A 19,282-nucleotide genomic window follows, 5' to 3' on the forward strand; every position below is an offset into this window, starting at 1 on the left:
TTAATTCTGTATCTTAAAGTGCAATATTCATTATCATATTATTAATACACATCTCTCATTTCTTAGATTGTAGATTCCTGAGAACAGGATCTGCCTTGGGTTTGTCTTTAAATCCCCTCATGCTGCTGAATGATTTAAGAATCTCTACACCATGGGGTGACATAGCAACCTGGGGTTCTGCCCATAAAGGATGAGTCAAGACCTTCTAAAGAAGCAGTATCTTCTGGTCTACAGAACAAAAATAAGTTTTTACAGGAGGTAGCAGGTGTTGGAAATCCTGATACTCACTCTGGGTGGCGTTGACTTCCTACTGAAGGACACAGAGAAAGCCAGATGCAAGTCTGACATGGCTAATTGGGAGGTGTGTGGTCCTCCTGGAGCCTTTTCCTGAGATGTGACAGAGTGCCTGCCAAGACTAATCAAACCCAACTGCTACCCACTTCTGCTGAATCATATGGGGCTGCATTATAGCATCTGAAGGAACCTGGGATTTATCTCTCGTGATGTTGAAGCCCTAGATAGGAAATAGAAAGTCTGGGAACACAGGTGGTGTTTTCATTTCTCCCTGCATTTGAAGGCGATAACTTTGGAAAGCATGGAGGCAGGGAGATGAAAGTAAACGATGTTAGAGAGGACAGGATTTCTCTTTTCAGGATCAAGGGTTACAATACCATCTATTAAGCCAAATCAGAACTAAGGTTATGTGACATAAAGGGCCAGACTCAACTGAAGAGAACTGAAGCTCAAGTTACTTTAAAATTGAAAGAAATTCGATGATAAACAACTATGACATATATGGAAGAACTAGTGGACGGATTTCAGGTAATTCTTAGGGAAAAACAATAGAGAAGAAGATGATGAATTAGACTTAATGTCCTTAAGTGTCTACACAACAGTGCAGTGAATACGAATAATTAGTGAGGATAATTCAACATTTAAACTTGGCTGCAAATGTGGATTTGTAAGAATCCCGCAGATGCAATGAGATGAAAGACTTGTGATGCGCATACAGCACTGGGAGGAGGAGTCATTGTGAGAACAAGGTGCATTAGACACATACACAAACCTGAAATCTGCAACCATCAATCAATGTGCATAAGATGAAGAAATGAACCTAAGTATTTGCATTTAGAAATTAACTGCACAAAAACAACTTAAAAGAGTTCTAGTTTAACAGATTTTCAGACAAAAAAGAAGCTGAGGCTTTTAGTTTATGGCAAACTCCAGATGAGTCTGTGGGTGCCGGCACCGGTGAAAAAGCAGACCTTGTCATGGGCTTAGAGTCACATCTCAACTCTCTTACAGTCTGCACCGATGAGACCGTATCTTTAGCATTCTGCCCAACTCTGGATGCTGTATTTGAAGAAGGTCCTAAATAAACGTCTCAGAAACGGCACTCAGGATGATGAAACCATATTATACAAAAAAGAGTTAAAGGAACTGGGAATATTTATCCCAGGGAACAAAAAGAAAAATGACTTAGGAGCCACATTGCTGCTATCTCTATGTGAAGGGCAGTCACGAGGCAGGAGAATTAATTCTTACTCTGTATAATCACACTGGAAAGAACTCTAACCAATGAGTGTGGATTCCTGAGAAACAGATTTTGGGAGGGCTTTCCACCAGTGCCAGTCATTCAAAGAATGGATCAAGCTATCTTTTTAAAAGCGGGACTTCCTGGATAGCCCAGCCTACCCAGCAGAGGCAAGAGATGAGATGACAGCTGGATCGTGAAGTCCTCTTTCAGCTCTAAGAGTTTATGACCCTGTGGCCTGATCAGAGAAGAGAAGGAAGCAGATGAATTAAAAAATATCTCCTAGGTGTTGAGGCTTCATGCTTTGGAGGGGGTGGTGTAACCAACAAAGAGACAGTTAAGGAGGGAAGGAGAGCCTTTAGGGAGGGAGATAGTGAAGCCTCAGTTTGAGGAAACTGCAGAATATTCAAATGGTATCAAGAGCTGCAGCTGAAGTATCTTCAAATACAGTTAACTTTGTTCTTTCCTCAAAACCTGGCAATTAAGACCCTGTTCACTGGTTAAGGAGTTCCATTTAATTAGTTACAGAGGTGAGGAAGAGGGAGTGGGAGAAAGAACTAAAACCTACTGAGTCATTCCCAGGCTTAAGATAGATTATCTAATTTAAATTTCAGAGCAACTGTATAGGGTAGTATTATTTTGTTCATTTTACAGATGAGGAGACTAAAGCAAGGAGAAATTAGGAGTTTGTCCAAGGTCAAACTACTGGTGGGTAGAAGATGTATTCAAAGCTAGATTCCTTTTTTTTCCAAAGATAATGTCCTTTATAAAGACAATACATGAACGGCTATTCACAAATAAATTCTAACGTATCACTACTGTCACAAGAGAAATAAAACTGTTTTAATAGTAGGCATTCAAGTATGAAGAAGAGGCTTTTCGACTTAGCAGATAGATACAAAATGCATTTGAACTACATGATAAAAATTATTCAGATCGTAGATTTTGAGTATGTTTCTTTGGTCCCGAAAGGCAGGTTGTAACTAAAATCTTTGGCATAATAGAAATCCAAGAATATAGAAAAGCTGTATAGTCTATTACTATATTTTTGGTAAAGGAAATGATGAAAATCTAGTTATTGTAAGTAATAGAAAAAAGACTACGTCTGACCATGGAAATGTATACTCAATTCTACTACACAAAAGTAAAGATTAATCTGCCCAACATATAGATGTATAAATTAATAAACTCATTTATCTGAATAAAGCTCAGATAACTAGATTTTGTTTTACAGTGAAGAAGACTTAAACCTACTTATGAAGATTGTTCTTTAAATACCCCAAAATATAAATTATTAGAGGAAAACCTCAGTTGCATTTCAAGTAACATCTATACATAATTCTTGAAAGTTGGTTATCTATTTTCCTTTTTTTAAAAAAAAGATTTTATTTATTATTTGTCAGAGAGAGAGAGCACAAGCAGGGGCAGTAGCGGGCAGTAGCAGGCAGAGGGAGAAGCAGCCTCCCCACTGAGCAGAGAACCTGACATGGGGCTCAATCCCAGGAATCTGGGATCATGACCTGAGTCAAAGGCAGACACTTAACCGACTGAGCCACCCAGGTGTCCCTCTATTTTCCTTTTTAACTTGATTTAGAAAAGCCAAATGGTCACTTAATTTTCTCTTTGTCTTCAAACAAATGATATACATTCTGGTAAGGAGGACTTACCACCTTTGACTAAGGGTCAACAGTTAAAGAGACTCCAAAAGACAGTATCTGACCCTAGATTCCAGTCGCATTCTGAGGCCATTCATGTCCATGTACACGACAACTTAAATTAGCACCAGTTAACCTTAAGGAATATCTGGGTAAATGTATTATTCTTTACACATAAATAATAGCTATTTGATTTATGCTCTGGTGTTATGAAAAAATTCGTTTTAAAAGCTAATAACTTGTATCTGTAAAAGCAAAGATTTAAAATAAAATAAATTACTTATTTTGACATTCCTCTTAATTACATTAGGTCTGTGTGATCCATTGTTACACATGTCATTTTACAAATGCGTCAGAAAAATAAAGTGAAAATGAACACTGTTGTATTATGTGCTATTTGAATACCTTATTGACAAGGACTATAACTTTTCCAGGTTCAGATGCCTTTTTCTTCTTGTCCAAGTGATCCTTGGCAATGTAAACAGCCACTCTGGTTTTCCCACTCCCTGTAGGGAGGCATATAATGATATTTTTCCCCTCCAAGGCTGGTTGGGCGACTTCCATTTGGTAAGGCCTGAGATGCAGTTCTGGCTCAGGCGATGCTCTTTCTGCCACATTCTCTTCGTCTGAAGGAAATTAAAAGGTAGAAAAATAAGGGAACGGGCAATAAAATAACTAAGGCTAGGAAGTCTAAGACCCAACATAGGCGTCTTGTGGTTTAAATTCCTTTTCATGTGTGGTCCAAACCAATCCATTTTTCTATTTTCTGTACCATATGGGTGTCAGCTCTCCGTTGACATCTGTGGGGTCGACCCAGGCACCCCATCCCGGAAGTGGCCTGGGGGCGGAGGTGCAGAGGGAGTGAATTAACAGGATGGAGGACAGGAGGGGAGGCAACATGGGAGAGTCTTTTCAGAGTGAGCAAAGCCAGGGGAAGCTGCAAGAAGGACTGCTGTACAAGATGGGCAGGAATGGTTCTTAATGCATCAGGCTTTCCAGTTCTTCGTTGAGCCCTTATGCCCTACTTGCTTCTCTGTAGTCTTGCCACCTACGAATCAAGAGGAACTGGGAAAGAATGAGTCATTGTTCTGTATCACCACCCCCCTTATTTTTTATTGCAAAGAAGATATTATAGCTGATGGTACTTTCCTTCATTTGAAAAACTTTATCTGACAACCAAATACCCAAAAGCCTGCCTATCTATCTATCTATCTATCTTACTCAAATATCTAAAATGGCAAAAAAAAAAAAAAAATCCTATTTTTGCCGTGTGAGGTAGCTAGCTTAAACAGAAGCCACATTTAGGGAGAAGGGGAAAAAACTCATCCCATGCAAGCCTTTAACTGATAGGTTTTCATCAAAAGATGAAAAACGATTTTGTTGGTTTAAACTGAATTGTGACTCGTTTCGGCATTTTGTTTTGAATTGTGATCTTTATCCCTTCCTTATATGTATTCTCCCCGTATTCATATTTTCCTGAAACTCAAAGTGTGACACATTAAAAACATTTCCAATTAACACAGATTTCTAAATTTAAAATTCTCATAAAGTACTAACATATATTAATTTTTTGAACATCAGAATAAAATTGTTATGACATATCTTGGTTTAAACACACTTTGTTTAAAAGTGATCATATTTATCTACGTTGACCCGGGCAAAAAGATCAAAAATGTATAATGTATCACGTGGAATGCAGTAAAATAAATATTATATCAATTTAAAAGCCCATCTTTTGCTTTATGTAATCATAAGAAAAAATGAAATGATAGCACTTAGTACTTCATTACACATGAAGTGTTCCTTCTCTTATCAATGATTGCAATAAAACTAAACTAACAAAATCCCATTAACTTCACAAAAATTGCTGATGGTTCCATTTCAGCAACTGGATGATTCTATTTTAATGGGTTTTAGCTTGTTGTGATAGTACTATCTGCACAGGTAGGAAAATTCACACCAAATATCACTTAGTAAGAGTCATCTCCTAACCTGGCAGGAAATTTGCCTTCTGTATGGATGAGTAAACAAAGAAGCAATACATTTAAGTTATCATTGGATCATCTGCTGATTCATTTAATACGATTTTCAGGAAAAACCCATTTAAGATCACCAGCATTTAAAGATACACGTTTACAAGTTTGCTCTCTATGCTTGCTTTGAACTCTACAGTAACCATAATCATTCATCGTCTATTATCTTTATGTAAGGTTCAAATTTATTTAAGAATAACTTTACTCCTCTGCTAAGTGGCTTTTATAGATTATCAAAATTCTAATATTCTGCCTATATTCCCAGCATTGATTACCTAACTTTTCCAAAGGAGCAAAAATATTTGCAAAGGAAGATGTCCTTTAAATTGTGTGTAACACCAAGATCCAGGAATCTACTTTTGCTAAATTGATATTTAATTTAGGAAATCGCTTAAAAAAGATTAGCAAATTCCCTTTAATTTCACTCTAGGTATATATTTGCATGGATTTAAAAAAAAATAATAAAATTCTGCTTCTCTCCTAATAGTTGCAGGTACCTCTTTAAATAATCAGTTTTCCTTTTTGTTTTTCATGCTTACTACTATACCCTTGGGTAACACAAATTAAAAAGAGAAACCTAGAGTAATTTTCTGTCTCTTCCTGAAGTAATCTAAGACTAAGTCAAAAGAGTGAAACATCGACACCACTTATGCATGCTAGATATTTATTGTACTAATAAATGTAAGATGAGTTAAGATGTTAAAAGGGCTATCATGTTCAAAATTTGATTCTGGAGCGAAACTCATGTTGTTTCACTGCTACTTAACTCATCATGTACCACCAGTTCATTCTGCAGCAAATATTTACGGGGTGCCCTAATTGCATGCCATGCAGTCCCAGGAATATAGTCCTTATCTTCAAGGACTTCAGAGTCTAAAGTACTATCCTGCTGCCACTAAAAATGTAGGGCTATTAGATAACTCAATTCACATCTATACTTTTGAGTCAAGTCCGGGAAACTTGATAGGTAGCCCCAAGTTTAAAAGAGAAGCACAGAGTGAACATGGAAAAAAAAAATAAGAGTTGGATTCATTGTGAGAACAGCATCCAAAGAAGAGCTGGGTGAGTGCTAAATATTCAGCCTGATTCTTGCCTTATCACATCCTCTGACATAGGGATGGAAGAATTTATCCACATAAGCAATGAAAAGAGAATTTTCTCTGTCACCAGAAGGAGAGAACTGGGCTGGTGTCAATGAGCTAGGAGCCAATTTCCTTTATAAAAGAAATGTTTGGGTTTTTGTTTGTTTGTTTTTTTTGTTTCTTTTTGGCTTGCTTTGAAAAAGCAAAATCAATTAAATGCAATAATGAATGTGGTATTTAAAATATGCACAAGCTTTGAATTACATTGTGCCCTTCCTCTACAACAAATACTGATGGAAGACCTTGAAATTTTACTATACCATATAAATGGTCAAAAAATAAAATCAAATAGGACTTAAATAATAACATTTTATTGGAACTACACCATGTGGCACATTTCATTCTCACATTGATTTTGACAGCTGAGTTATTCTTGGAGAGAAAAGGTCTGTCACTGCATGTGTTTGAAATCGACAAAGTATTTCTTTACCTATAGTATGTAACTACGGAAAAACACGCCATTCCAGCTGGACAAATATTAATAGGTATTACCTCGAAATAGTAAGGAAACACTTTCTACATATCAGGACAATGCGTATTGCCAAAAATATTGCCACTTTGTGAGATGCAGTATATCTCTCTAAAAATGAGAGACAGAAAAACAAAAAAGCCTTCCATAGCGTAATGAGAATATTTAAACTTTAAGAGCATTATTACTCATGTTTTAGTATGATGTAACACTTCCACAGAGGAACATAATGTTATGGTATTGGGTCACATCCATGATCCTTATGTCCCACTATGTAATTGTTGAAGGCGGACAAAGGACATATGGGATACAGTCCCTTTAAATGTCAACCTCAAAAGTTAAAACATTATCCCAAACATCGTAATGCTTTTCAGAAATTCAATATATGTTTACCAATTTGCAATGTATCTAATCCTTTTTTTGCACTGACTTCTACTTTGGTCTATATCATTCACCTGAGGGAAAGGAATTTCATAATTTTATGAATTCTGAATTTTACCACCCACCATGCACAGTAATTCTTTGTTTCTAAGCACTGACCCCATCTAGAACGTCAACGGGTGCCCTCTGAAAATGTGTTTGTCTTCAAATGCATTTGCCTTTGAAAATGTATTTGCTTTTTAAAAGTAGGTTGCGTTCAGATTTATCACGTCTTTCATGCCACATTGAGGACTGAAAATCAGCAAATAGTTACATTTGCTAACAGCCCTAAATAGACAAAATGCCCATCACATAGAGGATGCCCATTAAATATTTATTGAATGAATGAATATTGTTGAAATGCCCTTACTTAGACAAATAAAAATTAGGATGAGGTCCAGAAGCTTAAAACAACCATAAAGATGTTAAATATTAGCTAGAACATATTCTGAGTTCTAACATCAATAACATTTAATAGAAATGTTAATTGTTAAATCTAACAACTGTATAACAAGCATGGAAAAATCAAATATAACCCGCAGAAATAAGCACAGGGCAATAACTCAATAAGCACTGAGTGCAGTGAACAGAAAATGAATTAACCCTTTAAAATCTTGGAAAGCTTTTAGGGCAGACGACTGTTTTTACGTAAACGATTTTGTCCCTTAAGGACTCTTCTAGCTAAATTTCTATAATTCTTCTGACAACGCAGGGAAATCTGAAATACACAATATTTTCTGAGTGTTTTCTACAACTCAATCACAGAACAAATGAATAATAAAGTAATTTGTGTTTCTTAATTTGCCAGTTTCCTACTGATTCTTAGCTGGCCACATTGCAAAGCATTTTTTGTTCATTTATAATTTGTTAATTTTAATTATGAAATAGATCAAACGCACAGACAAATATGCAAAGGTGTATACCAGATATCTGAGGATCTATCACCTCTTCTTAGAAAATGCTAACATTTTAGTTCAGTAGTAATCATTGGAATTGCACATTCAAACAACAGACAGAAGCAATGTGAAATCGACCAGACTGACAGAATTTAGGCAATCCGATAACAGGAAGTATTGCTGAAGTGTAGGACTGGGAAGAGGCACTCTCATTTATTGTTGGAGTGATAGCCAACTAACAGAGCAATTTGGGAAACACCTGATACAGTCCTCATTTAGTGACAAAAATATTTTTGGAAACTTGACTTCTCTGTAAGAGATATTTAAACAAATTGAAACTCTTTTAACTACATGTGTAATTTTTAGTTTTTCATTTTAAAAGGACTCTTGTTAACTGGGTGATGGGCCTTAAGGAGGGCATGTGATGGAATGAGCCCTGGGTGTTGTATGCAACTGATGAATCACTAAACTCTACCTCTAAAACTAATAATATGCTATATGTTAATTAATTGAATTTAAATAAAATTTTAAAAATACATAAAAAATAAAAGGACTCTTGTTACTTGCGGTTAACCTAGAGTCATAATCATCTTATTGACAGTATTAATTCTTCTCATTTAAAATGAGAAATTTTTTTAATTAAAAAAAAAAAAAAAGCAGGGCACGGGAACACACATACCAAACCAAATACATGACTTAAATGCAGTCCAATTAACTGAAACAGATAGCAAAAATAAGAGATGACCTAACTCTATGGAATGTGGCATATGCATGCTCTTATCTGCACCAAAAAGATAAGGACTGGATCAAAAACGAGAGAGCTTGAGTCTAAGACTTTTATAAGTTGTACTTTTAAAGAAAGTGAATGGCAAAGTTCCAAAACGACTTCAACTGTAGAAAAGAATTGCTTTAATTGCATAAATCCATTAGGGAGGGTATGAACAGCCCCCATGCTTTCCACTATATGGCGTCTTATTTCACACTTTTTAAGTTTACACAACAGTTAGGCAGTACCTGAATCACTTCCCATGTTGCTGTTATGTCCAAGACTTTCATCTAAGCAGCTGACACTTCCTTCTGCCAAACTTGTGTCTGATTCTGCAAAGGAAAACATTTTAAAATATTTTTAAAATATTTCTGAGAATCAACGTATTTTAACTGCACACCTCTACAGCACACAGTGCATACAGTTCAATGCAAGTGGAAAAGGCACACCCAGACGATGAGGAATAAAAGGTAAGAATTTCTGGCAAGCACCATTTACAGACTCCGCCATGAATGAGCAGCTGCTGGGGAGCGAATCAAACACATAAACCTACTTGAAGCACCGCACGTCCGACGTGAGAGCAACTACAGACCTGTAAACATTGATGGCTTTTGTTGTCCCCCCACATGGAAATTTTGTCCAAGAAAAGAAAATCTAGGCTTGATAATGGCATTGAAACAAAAAGTGCTCTATAGTAACCACGGAGTTATTTTAATGTAATATGATAGGGAATTAATAAAGTATGGAAAGTTAATCAAGTACGTGGTTCTATTAATTGGTTATGAAAATAACAGTTCAGTGATACACATAACTTTAAAAATCTCGAAAAGAATTTTCTCAAAAAGAATCTCTTTAAAGCCTGGCATTGCAGTCGTACTGGAAGCTTCTGTGAGGTTGGAAATAAATGTTTTCCTTTACTACAATTAACCTAAGCTTCCATCAAAAAGTGACAGTTACGATGGACGGCAAGAGCATTCCCTTAATTTGTTAATCCTGATGACTGGTTTTCAGTACTCAGTATCAATTCCTTTTGAAAATCTTTTTTTTTTTTTTCCCCTCTAGGGAAGACTTCCCTCTTTATAGTTTATTGCCAAGGACTTATGCGATCTTATCCACAAGGATCAGAACTATTGCTAAACTCGTAAAAGTAAATGAAAGATGGCAACAAACGTCGGCTCTGGAATCAGGACTTGTGAAATTTGCTGTTGAGGTTGCTCTGAGCCTGGCTCGCCGTTAGTTAAAGTGGGGCTAGTACAATGCGCCTCCTAGAATTTGATAACCACTAAGTAATGTTAGGTACAAGAAGCTCTTAGCACTGTAGCTCAATTGCTGATGATTGGAAAATGAAATAAAAATCAAGGACTTGGCATATTATTAGGGCACGAGTTCCATTAAATAATGTTCTTCTTACAATTAATAACATTTCATAATATTTACACTTGTTACATAATTATCATTTCATGCTAAAGCTTCCAAATGCACTAAATAAATTACATTAAGGTAGCCTTTCGCCACCTAAAACTAGTCCGAGTGTCACACATTTAGGGCTAGAAATAGAAATGGTTGAAAAACGCACATAGTTTATTATCAATAAAACGTCTCTGGAGAGAGACAGTGTACAACTCCTCAAAACTACAAGTATTTTCTTTTTCCTTAATCAGTTATTTTTTTAAGTTGGTGCATTGAGGTTTAATTTATCTTTTTATCTATCTTTATAATCACTCCTTTTAGGTTGTTCTTTTAGGTAGGTTTTAGTTTGATGAGTCTGACAAATGTATACAGTTTTGCAACCACCATCACAAGCAAGACTTTTCTATCACCTCAGAAGCCCCCTCAGGCCCCTTTGTTGTCATTTCTCTCCTGCTGCCCCCTAGTAGTCCCTGATTTAGTTTCTGTCCCTACAGTTGTGCCTTCTTCAGAATGTTAATAAATGGATTCACACAGTACGTAACCTCCGTTCGACTTCTTCAACTTAGCGTAAGACGTTCGAGATGCATCCACGTTGTTTCTATCAGTAATTTGTTCCTTTTTATTGCTGACTAGTACTCCCTGAGCGTCTGAGACATCTGTGACATCTCCCTTCCCACTTGGATAAGCCTAGTCAGAGGGAAATATAATGGAATTATAGCCCATGCCAATCAAATATGTAAGACATCTTTCTTAAAAGTTAAAAGAAAGCTGATAAGAAATTTGTAGAAAAATTCTCAATGGACATACATACTGTTTAAGTATATTAGCACAACATAAATATACTAATGTGAAAATACTGTGCCTACCAGTTGTCGTAGATTAGCTCTCAAACTCAGATTTGAGGAATCCCTTATGATCACACGGGAAAACCTGTATATCTCACTGAGAGATTTTAAATATGGCACTTTGCAATTCCCAGAGGTATGCCTTGTTAGAAGCTTAGAGGCGAGTGTGGGATAGAACTGTCAAGCAGAAGAGCGTTTTGGGCAGATGTACTGATGAAAAGAGAATAAGATTTATAAGGAAAAGGCAAGGTGTAAAATGAGTTGGGGAAAATGTCATTGGAAGGATAATTCTAGATCTAGAAATATAGACTAAGATTTCTGAAGCAAAAAAGTAAATTTTGATATGCCTTTCATTTGTTGTTTTAAATATGGATGAGAACTGAAGATAATACCAAAAATACGAAACAATACTAACAAGTATGATCTAAAATCTGACCCTGTATCTTTAAGTCTCCCATTAAGTGTAATACAAATGGAAATTATACTTGATTTTCATTTCATTCTCTAATCACTAGCAGTTGAACAACAATCTTAAAAGTACTTTGTATATAGGTAAAGTCAAGGTTTTCCCCAAGCTTTGCTTTAGCATATGTACGTTTGGGGTAGCTGTTTAGTGCAATGTGCGTGATTAATTTATAAATATTAAAGAAAGTTGCTACCAAAAATAGGGTATTATTAAGTGGATTACGTGGATTATTTTGATCTTACAAACAAATCTGCAGTGTGTCAGGAAGACACTGAGCTTGGTGCCTTCACAGATGTAAATTACACTCTAAACCTCAACGTCCTATGTGGTAGATACCCATCATCACCTTGGTTTTACAGATGACACACCGAGGCCCAGAGAAGTTAAATCATTTATCCTGATCACACAGCTAGAATGGCGTGGAGCGAGGAGTCCCCATTTTCTGAATCCAAGCCTGGTATTCCAATATTTTTAATGATTTGTGCGAAGCTTCATAAACAAGCAAACAATCCTATATCCAAGTGTTAAGTGAAATGAAAGCTCGTTATTGTTGTTGTTGTTTTAAAGCATATAGACATTTTCATTGTAATGTCAAATTTTCTATCAATCTTGAAATAGTTTATCTTCCCAAGACGGGAAAAAAGTAGAGAGATTGTCTTATTTTGCTAACATTTCTGATTTCATCAATAGACTTACATTTACTTTATATTTAAACATCCACACAAATTTTGAAATTTACTTTTCTGCACACAAATAAAAGAGGAAAACTTCCATCCTTGTTAAACAAAATTAATTGGAATAATTCTGCTAGAAATAATTATGAAAATGAAAGTGAATATATAGAGGTCTATTTCTTTGTCATTTTGAGGATATATAAAATCTCCACTTTCTCAACACAAAAATAATTTTGTTTCCTAGGCAGCGAATTCTTATGCATTTGATATGTATTTTTTTATTTCATAGAAAGAGAAGTACTAAAGGAAATAACTTTAATAATAAAAGAAAATATATTGAATCTCCCATAACATTAAGAATGTCTTCCCCAGAGATTTTTTCTGCATTCACTTAAAGAAATCATGTTTAAAAAAATCACACAAACACACACAACATAAAGTCAGATCAAGTGATTATGTGATGCCAAAATTAAACCAGGCTATTGAGTTTATAAGCCGAAAATTCCTGCAACTGATTTATATAGGATTATTTTGTTTTATTCTTTGTATTTTTCACAGTATGTCAATCTGGACTTATGTCCTGATGAACAAAGTCATGTCTATGATTTTAAAATAGATCAGATAAAATAGAGTAGTCACTTGGAGGCAGGGTATTGCCATGAAAAGAACATTGTGCTAAGAAGTCAAGCAGATCGGTCTCCAGATCTGAGCTCAGTCACTGCTAACAAGTGACTTAACCTTTTTTTTTCTTAAATTTTTTTTTAATATAGATAATAGTTTCTCCTTTCTCATTTATTTTTAGAATGATTCCATTAGATAAAGGACATGAATCATGAAGAGAAACAAATCTTAAATTCTTATAAGTTGCTAGTTAAATGGGCTTTGAATATTGGAGTTATATTATATAATAAGTTTAGTTAACTTTTCTATAGGTGTCATTTCCTCTAGGGAAAATATCAAGGCTGGCTACAAAACAGATTAGAAAATGCTGGTAATCTCTAACTGTTAAAAAAAAAAGCAGTTATTTATATCAAACTCTTTTGGAATGAAAGAAAACGATACTCATCCAATTAAAAGATAGGGTTTTCTGTAATAATTTTGTAAACAGCACAAAAAAAGAACAGCTCTGTGTACAATGATAGTTAAGTGTCTAAGACCAGTCCATAAGCCATGGGAAAAATGCTTCATTTTGCATTCACAACTTGAATATTTTCCTAATAAGGCAGAAATATTAACTGGAATCTGAGAAATTTCACATTTAACATCTTCTAGACTTTAAATACTTTAAAATATTTTTAAACCATTTAGAAACCAAAAATATTGAAGTTAAAAAAATTCAAATGAAGAAAAACCCTCTTGGTCGAAGGCCTTTTTAGGTCTATTTCAATGTAAAGTATGCCCTCTGCTGGAAAATGCTATTATAACAATTAGTTGGTAAGTACCTTGTTTATTCAATCTAAGGGCTAAGCTTCATTAGGTAGGATACAAATTGGTTCTTACTTCTATTCCTGCCAGGTAATGTCCCTCCTATTTTCAACCTAGATGTATTTCTCACTCCACAGAATACTTCTCCTTTTTCACCCCTTGCCTCAGGCTGTCATACAGTCTCTTTGCCGAAAAGTGGTTTTGCATTAGAGCCGGAAGCTGTGCAAGGGGCAAGGCCTCTATGCACATTAGGAAAGGAGAAGGGCACCCGCAGATCGCATTCACCTGAGGGCTGTGCTTGCAAGGTCTGCAAATAGTCTAATTTCACTTGTCACCGTACTTTCATGTTTATTCTAGTTCTGACTTTGTGATGCATTTTAGCTTCACCTATTTAGCTATGCCCCTTCACCTGGCTTCATAATTCCCGCAGCCCTAATGATCCCAACACAGGTGCACTTAGGGCACTCCCACAACGACCACATGGGCTTCCTAAGTGTGCTTGCTTTCGTACTACTAATAATACCCTTCCTTTTCTTTCTTTTTTTTTTTCTTCTTTCTTTTTTAGGGTCCTGTCTTTTTCAATAGCTCTTATTGATACTTAAAAATGAACAACAGTTGGGTATTGTCCATATGGAAAAAGCAGGCTTTTTGTGATGAGTACATTTGGGACTAAGACGCATCTTTATCACCCTCTTTCTTTTCCCTTCCTCCTCTAATGTCTCATGGAGATATACTAGCCAAGCTCTTCAAGACCACCAATAAAGTTATTCTGGAATCTTCTCTGACTGTGGGTTCCTTTGAATCTTTCTGTGCTTTTCTGTGGGCTCCTATAATTGGATCAGACACATTGCTAAGACCTCTTGTCTTTTTTTTTTCTAAAATGCAAAGTATCCTAACACTCAAACACTCCTTTTCTTTTGAAATAACTTATCCTTAATCTTTTTTGAGAGGAAATAGATGACTTTTATTTTCAGCTCTATGTATATGGATTTGTGCGTGTGCGCGCACACACACACACACGCTCACATTTTGGTCTGTCAGATTCTGCTCTCCGTGCCAGGGAACATGTGTTCCCGCAGAATGGAGAGAAGCCACCTCCACCCACCTTGCATATTCTCTCCTGGATCCAAGCTTCTAGGAAATGAGTTCCCCAAAGAGAAAAAACTCTCCTAGAGCCACAGGCCCACATGGCTATCCATGGAGCTCCTTGCTCCTGTTTATAGAATGTATACTGCTGAAATGTTTCAGTCAGAATTAAATTTGAATTGTGTGTAAGTAATAGTGTTGGCTTAAATTGTATCATGTATACCCTTTAGCCTTCGGACTTGGGTCTCCATCTATTAAAGATAGCTGTTAGAATACAGGGTTGTGGGGATAACCATGCTGACTGGAGTGACCCAGTCAGTAACAGAGGCCAAAAGTCCCAGAGGGAATCAGCTATGAGTGAAAAGCCAGATGACCACATGGGAAGTGAGTCTTGGCAGTAACAAGGTTTAGGGATGGCAAGATAGAAGGTGAATTGGAAACTTCTTTGGCTGGTAAGCATCCCTCAGAGTTATTCAAGTTAAGCAGGCTTAAGCAAGCTTGAGGAGAGTATGGGGAGAGACACATTTAAGGGGGTGCTGGTAAATACTCAGCAGGGGGCTCGTTGAGGTAAAAACAAACAAAGAAACAAACAAAACAACCCACATGATTTCAAAGTGTCTGCTAATTTCCATGGTGTAAATATTCCTGCCAGGGCCAATTTCAAGCTACCAGCGTGACATCACGGAGTGGGGCTTGGAAGCAAGGGATGCGTCCGGCTCTGGCAAGTCAGTGCAGTCAGCTCCAGCTCCCAGGGCTATGCAGTGCTCCCAGGAAGGACTCTCCTACGAGCATCATCTGAAATGATCAGGTGCTCATTGTGCTACTATTTCATAACTGTCCAAACAATGAATGATAAACTCTTAAGAGTACTTTTTCCCTTAGGGAAATCATTTCTGAAAACCATAGAGAAACCCATTAACTGCCATTGATCCATAAATGCTCCCCTCTAATCATACTGTTCCCCTGCATTTTTGTATCATTTTGCTGTGTTTACTACAGCTGGATTTTGATGTGTTTATTACAGTCTGTAAAGTCTTGTAGACTTTATTTTTCAGAGCAGTTTCAGGTTCACAGCAAAATTGAGTAGAAGTACAGAGACTTTCCTTAAAAGCCCTGCTCCCACACATGCAGAGCCCCCCTCAGGACGCCCCCCACCCTAGACATATTTCGAATCTTCCTACACCTACAGCCTTGCTCGTAGGGCCCAGGCGGTCTGAAATGCTGCCTACCACCTCTGTGCACACACCCAACACAGGACCGGATGAACGGATGTCTCCGCTTCCTCCTTAGGGAGGCTGTCTCTACGTCTTCCTTCCTTCCCAAGTCTTCCCTCCCCATCCTTTAACAGGTTCTCCTTCACTCTGGATAGATAACTGCTTTTCTCCGGGGGCCTGGAACTTGTTTTCTGGAACTGGGTTATATCCTTGAGGGTGAGGGCCATACCCCAGTACTTAGTTCTCTCATTATTAAGACCTGACCAACTCACTCTCTGGCTTCTAGTCCTCATTCACGTGCCAAAATAGAGAAGGTAAGGCCTAAGCATCAAATTAAAATTAAAATTGTCACCTTTGTTAAAATGGTGCTAAAAACAAAACAAAACAAAACAGTGCTTGAGGTTTGTAGCCATGAAGGGATGTCATGAAAATGAATCCAGAGTGTCTTAGCTACACACCGGAAGATTCTTTCAGTCAAAACACCTATCTCCTCAATCCTAAGACATGAACAATAACCCTCACAGAACTATTAAGCAACTGGAAGTCATATAACTAACCTAGATGGCTCCAGGGAGGTTTTAAATAAAATACAAACCTATATTAACCATTAAATAAAATACAAACCTATATTAACCCTGCAGACATGAGCAGGGACAGCAGCTTCTCTCTCTCTCTCTCTCGCCATCTCTCTCTCTTTCTTTTTTTCAGCTCAAATTAATATTTGCCTTTTGAATTGCCTCAGTAGTATTTCTGGTTCCCAAAAATAAATGTAACTAAATTTAGCAAAATATAGAAGTAAAGGATAGTTACCTGAAGTCAAGCCAATCCTGTCATCGTGTGGGTAATTCTGACACAATCTTATGTGCTGCTATGTCAATTATCTTTTCCACTAAGGTCTCCAGTGCTATATGGTATTTTTTTTTTCTAGAGATTCTAAAAATCTCTAAATTTCTAGAGGCTGGTGCTATAAAACATTATTCTGGTCCTCAAGTGCAAGGATAAATTTTGTGGCATTTTTACAGAAATTAGTATAGACCAAATCTAAGATTGGACTTTGGTCTATAAAAAGGCAAAACAAAACAACAACAAAAAAAGTGCTATAACAGATTGGGCCAGGGAGAAGGAGGCTGTTTTATAAAGGTCAATTTTTAAACCCCTCCTACAGAACATGATCTATGCAAAATATATCCACAATATATTCCAAAGCATAATGTCACCGGATAAACCTAAGGAGTGGAACATATGGGGGAATATGAAAAAGAAGGTATTAAAGTCTGAAAACAAGCAGGTTGGTAAGCTCATTAGCTGGGGTGGAATTTTAAAATCTTCACGTGAACGAATATATAAATCAAAATATACACATGCATTCACAGTCATGCGCACTGTATATTCACACATGGCACACTCTGTACAGTTACATTATAATCTTCCACACTGAACAGTGAATTCCATTCTCTTTATAATGTAAAAGCGCCCTCTGCTGGCCAACCTCAGGTACTTGCACTTTCTCGTTTCATAACAGGAAGCTCTAACAGAATGATAAAAGAAGTCTGGGAGATTTTATGTGAAACTCTGCATCAAAGTAAGTTCATTACAAATAAAAATTTTATTTTATTTTGAATCTCATTTGCTTTACTTTTATTTTATTATAGGGCATTAATTTCTAAAATAGTATAATGTATAGGTCGATGTAAAATAAGTACTTGTTTTTGAGAGAGCAATAATAGCAGATTATTAAATTAAAAGTGATTGTACAATCAATTCTACTGTAAGCCTTCAGAATTAAAATGATCCAGATAACCTATATTTGCAATAGAAGAAAATGAATGTGGCTTTTGTGTCCCTCTGATGTTTTCTAGGGAGCGTGGTCTAGACAAACAGAAACAGCACAGATTTCCAGTATATTCTTGTTAAAAGAGATGACCAGGGACTTTAGCAAGCAGAACTATAATATCCAGCATTAAAATTCTACTAACAGTCTGAGAACTATTCAAATATCCTTTTAGAAATCACTGTGTTAATTTAGAAGAAGGCAAGTTTTAAAAATTGGTGTATCTTCATTATTAACCACCTTTTAATGGGAAATAGTTGGAAGGAGGAAGGAAGAACAAATACCAGGCCCCGGTGTGGAGGTATGATAAAAGCACTCTCCAGAGCCGCAGACGAGGGAGTCCTGATATATCACCCCAAGGGGGAAGGAGAAATGGGATTAAAATTGCCTTCAGGGCAGGCTACTGTTACTAATGGTAGTATATCTTACCCATCCAGTGTGTTAAGGAGTCAAAAGGGCTAAAAAACAATACATAAGGACTCTTTGCATTGAAACTATAAATAATTACCATTTGTATGCACCAAGACTATTATGCACTGAAAAAAATATTTTAGAAATTGGTTCAGAAATAAAAATTAGAGGAGTCAATTTAAAATTAGAAATAATTCGAGTCACATTTTTTTCTTCCTGCATATGAAAATTCATATTTATAGAATGTGTGCAGCTTAAGCAATAAGTTTCTTTCAATGCTACTTTGATAGCATTGACTATATTTGAGCTGTATATGAAATCTTAACCCTATATATTAGAATTCAAAATAAAGATTATACATTATCTATACCGGTAAGATACACAAAACAAAATTATGCAAATGCATATCACAGACTATGGGATATTTTCCTCTTTATTTTGACTGTGAATTCTACAAAAGGATGCCCGTATAGGCAAAATCCTTCTAGAGTAAATTTTGCAGCAAAAACTTTAATCAAAAGAACACCAGTAACTTTCTCGGGCTAATGGTACTTTCCAAGTTCTTTCTTTCTTTCCATAGTTTTACAGGGTATTTAATTATTAGTTCTGGAGAGCAATCAGAAAATAGACAAAACACCTGGAATGATCCATAGTGTATCAGCAGTGGCGTCTAAGACCTAAAGCAAAGGAACTACATTTTCATGAATTAGTTACCCTTTGTTATTGCTCTGAAAAGGGCCAGGATGGATTGGACTGTCTGGCTCTCAAGTCCACAGGGAAGTCCACACATCATGAGGATCCTACAGACCAGAAGGTCGTTCAAGTCTGTGAACTGGGTGGGGTCCTCCCATCACTGTACAGTGTACCAGACTTCCACATGTTCTCAGACTCGCGTATGTTAGGAGGCTATAGTTGCATTTACTGTATGACTGTTACTAGCACTTACTGCGACTCTACAGTGACTACTGTTTGACTGACATGCCCATCAGTGGAAAGCCGCATGGG

At 36.5% G+C, this 19,282-nt stretch overlaps 1 protein-coding gene across 1 annotated transcript in view; it reads right to left on the reverse strand.

The window, feature by feature from the left end:
- The window catches only part of IFIH1 (interferon induced with helicase C domain 1), a 52,468-nt gene that overhangs the window by 18,017 nt on the left and 15,169 nt on the right, over positions 1-19,282 (reverse strand). The window contains exons 4-5 of the mRNA XM_045780757.2: positions 9,164-9,247; positions 3,595-3,815 (exon numbers count right to left, since the gene is read on the reverse strand). Of these exons, the coding sequence (XP_045636713.1) occupies positions 3,595-3,815; positions 9,164-9,247 (305 nt within the window). The remainder of the gene's footprint in view (positions 1-3,594; positions 3,816-9,163; positions 9,248-19,282) is intronic.

Source organism: Ursus americanus, chromosome 1 (genome assembly GCF_024610735.1).
Source record: "Ursus americanus isolate L20-20 chromosome 1, mUrsAme1.1.p, whole genome shotgun sequence".
In the NCBI taxonomy this organism is placed as follows: Eukaryota; Metazoa; Chordata; class Mammalia; order Carnivora; family Ursidae; genus Ursus; species Ursus americanus.